Source organism: Manacus candei, unplaced genomic scaffold (assembly GCF_025592945.1).
Source record: "Manacus candei isolate 608988 ecotype Guabito, Panama unplaced genomic scaffold, ASM2559294v1 h1tg000310l, whole genome shotgun sequence".
Classification (NCBI taxonomy): Eukaryota; Metazoa; Chordata; class Aves; order Passeriformes; family Pipridae; genus Manacus; species Manacus candei.
The window spans coordinates 250001-255000 of NW_026138358.1; the positions used below are offsets into that span (position 1 = coordinate 250001).

At 72.3% G+C, this 5000-nt stretch overlaps 1 protein-coding gene across 1 annotated transcript in view; it reads right to left on the bottom strand.

Annotated features, from left to right (window-relative positions):
• LOC127465054 (collagen alpha-1(I) chain-like) overlaps positions 1-5000 on the bottom strand; it is a 13664-nt gene that overhangs the window by 3398 nt on the left and 5266 nt on the right. Inside the window, exons 5-6 of the mRNA XM_051775550.1 lie at positions 4676-5000; positions 4378-4471 (exon numbers count right to left, since the gene is read on the bottom strand). The exon at positions 4676-5000 is cut by the window's right edge and continues 1441 nt beyond it. Of these exons, the coding sequence (XP_051631510.1) occupies positions 4378-4471; positions 4676-5000 (419 nt within the window). The remainder of the gene's footprint in view (positions 1-4377; positions 4472-4675) is intronic.

Below are 5000 nucleotides of genomic sequence, written 5' to 3' on the forward strand. Positions count from 1 at the left end.
CCCGGCTCGGCCCGGTAGCGGGTAGACCTGTTCCCGTCGGCGAGCGGACTTGGAACCGGGGCGCCGCCGTCCGGCCCGGTGGCGGGTAGACCTGTTCCCGCCGGCGAGCGGACTTGGAGCCGGGGCGCCGCCGTCCGGCCCGGTGGTGGGTAGACCTGTTCCCGTCGGCGAGCGGACTTGGAACCGGGGCGCCGCCGTCCGGCCCGGCCCGGTGGCGGGTAGACCTGTTCCCGCCGTCGAGCGGACTTGGAGCCGCGGCGCCGCCGCCCGGCCCGGCCCGGTGGCGGGTAGACCTGTTCGCGTCGGCGAGCGGACTTGGAGCCGGAGCGCCGCCGCCCGGCTCGGCCCGGAAGCGGGTAGACCTGTTCGCGTCGGCGAGCGGACTTGGAGCCGGAGCGCCGCCGCCCGGCTCGGCCCGGAAGCGGGTAGACCCGTTCGCGTCGGCGAGCGGACTTGGAGCCGGGGCGCCGCCGCCCGGCTCGGCCCGGAAGCGGGTAGACCTGTTCCCGTCGGCGAGCGGACTTGGAACCGTGGCGCCGCCGCCCGGCCCGGCCCGGTGGCGGGTAGACCTGTTCCCGCCGTCGAGCGGACTTGGAGCCGCGGCGCCGCCGCCCGGCCCGGCCCGGTGGCGGGTAGACCTGTTCCCGCCGTCGAGCGGACTTGGAGCCGGGGCGCCGCCGGCCTGGTCCGGTGGCAGGTAGACCTGTTCCCGTCGGCGAGCGGACTTTAAGCCGGGGCGCCGCCGCCCGGCTCGGCCCGGTGGCGGGTAGACCTGTTCCCGCCGTCGAGCGGACTTGGAGCCGCGGCGCCGCCGCCCGGCCCGGCCCGGTGGCGGGTAGACCTGTTCCCGCCGTCGAGCGGACTTGGAGCCGGGGCGCCGCCGGCCTGGTCCGGTGGCGGGTAGACCTGTTCCCGCCGGCGAGCGGACTTGGAGCCGGAGCGCCGCCACCCGGCCCGGTGGTGGGTAGACCTGTTCCCGTCGGCGAGCGCACTTGGAGCCGGAGCGCCGCCGCCCGGCTCGGCCCGGAAGCGGGTAGACCTGTTCGCGTCGGCGAGCGGACTTGGAGCCGGGGCGCCGCCGCCCGGCTCGGCCCGGAAGCGGGTAGACCTGTTCCCGTCGGCGAGCGGACTTGGAGCCGGAGCGCCGCCGCCCGGCTCGGCCCGGAAGCGGGTAGACCTGTTCGCGTCGGCGAGCGGACTTGGAGCCGGGGCGCCGCCGTCCGGCCCGGTGGTGGGTAGACCTGTTCCCGTCGGCGAGCGGACTTGGAACCGGGGCGCCGCCGCCCGGCTCGGCCCGGCGGCGGGTAGACCTGTTCCCGCCGGCGAGCGGACTTGGAGCCGGAGCGCCGCCGCCCGGCCCGGCCCGGCGGCGGGTAGACCTGTTTGCGGCCGGTGCTCGGAGCGTGGCACCGAATTCGCGGATCGAGCGGACGGCGTGCAGCCGCTAAATCCGTCGATTGGCGCGCCGGCGTGCCCTTCCGACCCCGCCCTGACCTCCCGGATTTCCCACAGTTCTTTGCGAGTCCTTCCAGCGGGCATGCTCCGTCGAGTACTCTCTCGGGGGTCTTGTTGCGGAGACTCCATCTCCCGTGGCCCTTTGCGGCAGACTTGCTCTCCGGCGTAAAGGCTTTCCCCTGCCCCGAGGGTGAAAGAAGAGACGTTCTCTGCGGGGCGGGGAAGCGGGGGGAGTAACTGGGACTCTCTTTAGGCGGCGCGGCTGCGGCCGACCGGGCTCGGCCGCCTCGGCGCCGCCGGGAAGAGCCGGTGTCCGAGCCTAGCGGCTAGAGCCGGTCTCGGGGCTTAGCGCTGCGGTTTCTGGCCGGCGCTCCGAGCGTAGCAGCCTTTCCCCTGCCCCGAGGGTGAAAGAAGAGACGCTCTCTGCGGGGCGGGGAAGCGGGGGGAGTAACTGGGATTCTCTTTAGGCGGCGCGGCTGCGGCCGACCGGGCTCGGCCGCCTCGGCGCCGCCGGGAAGAGCCGGTGTCCGAGCCTAGCGGCTAGAGCCGGTCTCGGGGCTTAGCGCTGCGGTTTCTGCCCGGCGCTCCGAGCGTAGCAGCCTTTCCCCTGCCCCGAGGGTGAAAGAAGAGACGTTCTCTGCGGGGCGGGGAAACGGGGGGAGTAACTGGGCCTCTGCCTGGGTGGCAGGGCTGCCGCCGCCTCGGCTCGGCCGCAGAGGTGCGCAGCGGGTAGAGTCGCCGTCCGTGCCCAGCGGGTAGAGCCCTCGTCCGAAGCCGGCGGGTAGAGCCGGTGTCCCGGGGCAGCGGGTAGACCTGTTTTCCGGGCTCGTCGGCTCGACGCGCTCTCCGAGTCGGGCGGCTCGAGCGGGTTCCAAGCGCTTAGCCGAGGCCCTCGGCGGACGCCGAGGCGCCACCGTTTCTGCCCGGGGCTCCGAGTGGGAAAGAAAGGGCGTTGTCTGCGGCGTGGGTAAAAAGGGGGAGTAGCTGGGACTCTCTTAAGGTGGCAGGGCGGCGGCCGACTGGGCTCGGCGGCGGGGGTGCCGGCGGGTAGAGTTGCGTTCCGAGCCCGACGGGTAGACGTGGTGTCCGACTCCGGCGGGTAGACCTTTTGTCCGAGCCCGGCGGGTAGACCTGTTGTCCGTGCCCGGCGGGTAGACCTGGTGTCCGAGTCGGGCTGGTAGACCTGGTGTCCGAGCTGGGCGGGTAGACCTTTTGTCCGAGCCCGGCGGGTAGACCTGGTGTCCGAGCCCGGCGGGTAGACCTGGTGTCCGAGCCCGGCGGGTAGACCTTTTGTCCGAGCCCGGCGGGTAGACCTGTTGTCCGAGCTGGGCGGGTAGACCTTTTGTCCGAGCTCGGCGGGTAGACCTGTTGTCCGAGCCGGGCGGGTAGACCTGGTGTCCGAGTCGGGCGGGTAGACCTTTTGTCCGAGCCCGGCGGGTAGACCTGTTGTCCGTGCCCGGCGGGTAGAGCTGGTGTCCGAGTCGGGCGGGTAGACCTGGTGTCCGAGCCCGGCGGGTAGACCTGGTGTCCATGCTGGGCGGGTAGACCTGGTGTCCGAGCCCGGCGGGTAGACCTGGTGTCCGAACCGGGCGGGTAGACCTTTTGTCCGAGCCCGGCGGGTAGACCTGGTGTCCGAACCGGGCGGGTAGACCTTTTGTCCGAGCCCGGCGGGTAGACCTGGTGTCCGAGCCCGGCGGGAAGACCTGTTGTCCGAGCTCGGCGGGTAGACCTGGTGTCCGAGCCGGGCGGGTAGACCTGGTGTCCGAGCCCGGCGGGTAGACCTTTTGTCCGAGCCCGGCGGGTAGACCTGTTGTCCGAGCTGGGCGGGTAGACCTTTTGTCCGAGCTCGGCGGGTAGACCTGTTGTCCGAGCCGGGCGGGTAGACCTGGTGTCCGAGCCCGGCGGGTAGACCTGTTGTCCATGCTGGGCGGGTAGACCTGGTGTCCGAGTCGGGCGGGTAGACCTTTTGTCCGAGCCCGGCGGGTAGACCTTTTGTCCGAGCCCGGCGGGTAGACCTGTTGTCCGTGCCCGGCGGGTAGAGCTGGTGTCCGAGTCGGGCGGGTAGACCTGGTGTCCGAGCCCGGCGGGTAGACCTGGTGTCCATGCTGGGCGGGTAGACCTGGTGTCCGAGCCCGGCGGGTAGACCTGGTGTCCGAACCGGGCGGGTAGACCTTTTGTCCGAGCCCGGCGGGTAGACCTGGTGTCCGAACCGGGCGGGTAGACCTTTTGTCCGAGCCCGGCGGGTAGACCTGGTGTCCGAGCCCGGTGGGAAGACCTGTTGTCCGAGCTCGGCGGGTAGACCTGGTGTCCGAGCCGGGCGGGTAGACCTGGTGCCCGAGCCCGGCGGGTAGACCTGTTGTCCATGCTGGGCGGGTAGACCTGGTGTCCGAGTCGGGCGGGTAGACCCTGTGCGCGAGCCGGGTGGGTAGACCTGTTGCCTAAACCCGGCGGGTAGACGTGTTGTCCGTGCCGTGCGGGTAGACCTGGTGTCCGACTCGGGCGGGTAGGCCTGGTGTCCGAACCCGGCGGGTAGACCGGTGTTCCGTGCCGTGCGGGTAGACCTGTTGTCCGAACCCGGTGGGTAGACCTGCTGTCCGAGCCCGGCGGGTAGACCGGTGTTCCGTGCCGTGCGGGTAGACCTGGTGTCCGAGTCGGGCGGGTAGACCTGGTGTCCGAGCCCGGCGGGTAGACCTTTTGTCGGGACCCGGCGGGTAGACCTTTTGTCCGAGCCCGGCGGGTAGACCTGGTGTCCGAGCCCGGCGGGTAGACCTGTTGTCCGTGCTCGGCGGGTAGACCTGTTGTCCCGGTTTTTGGGGTCGACCCGTTTCCCCACTCGAGCGGGGCCGAGCGGCCTCGTGCCCCGCCGGATGCTGGCGAGCATCAGGTCTACCCGGTTCCGGGGCTGGCGAGCATCAGGTCTACCCGGTTCCGGGACCGGCCGATCCGGCCGCCGCGGCCGCAGACGCCGGCCTGCGCCCCGCCGGCGTCCCGGCTCCGGGCCACCAGGTCTACCCGGCTCCGGCGGGACTTAGGCGCCTGGCGGCATTTTCGGGGTAGACGTGTTGTCGCGGCCGGCCCCGGAAGTCGGCCAAGGGGTCGCTGTCGGGCGCCGCCTCCAGTTAGGTCGAGGTGAGAGGCGGCCTGCTCTCGCGCGCCTCCCCGCTGAGGAGCCTCGAGCCGCTTTGGCGACCCGGCCGGGCCAGGACGCGTCTGTCCGTACTATGGGCAGGGGTTGTCTAGCAGCGCGGGTTCCGAGGGCCCCTTTTCTTCCGCGTCTGCTGCCGAGCGCGGCCTTCGGCGCGTGCCACGGGCCGGCCAACCCCACGAGCGGCAGGAAGGCCGGCGAGAAAGCCGCGGGGCACTCGGCCGGCTTCCTGGGGCGGGTCCGATGACGGGAAAGGAAGACGAGAGCCGAGCGCGAAAGCGCAGCCAAGGGAGTTGCGGGACTGGGACGGCCGAGGGGGGCCCGCGGGGGCCCAGCAGCGTCCAGCCCGAGCCGGTGGCGGCTGCCGGCTCCCCGAGGGCCCCGGGCGAAGGCGGTGGTG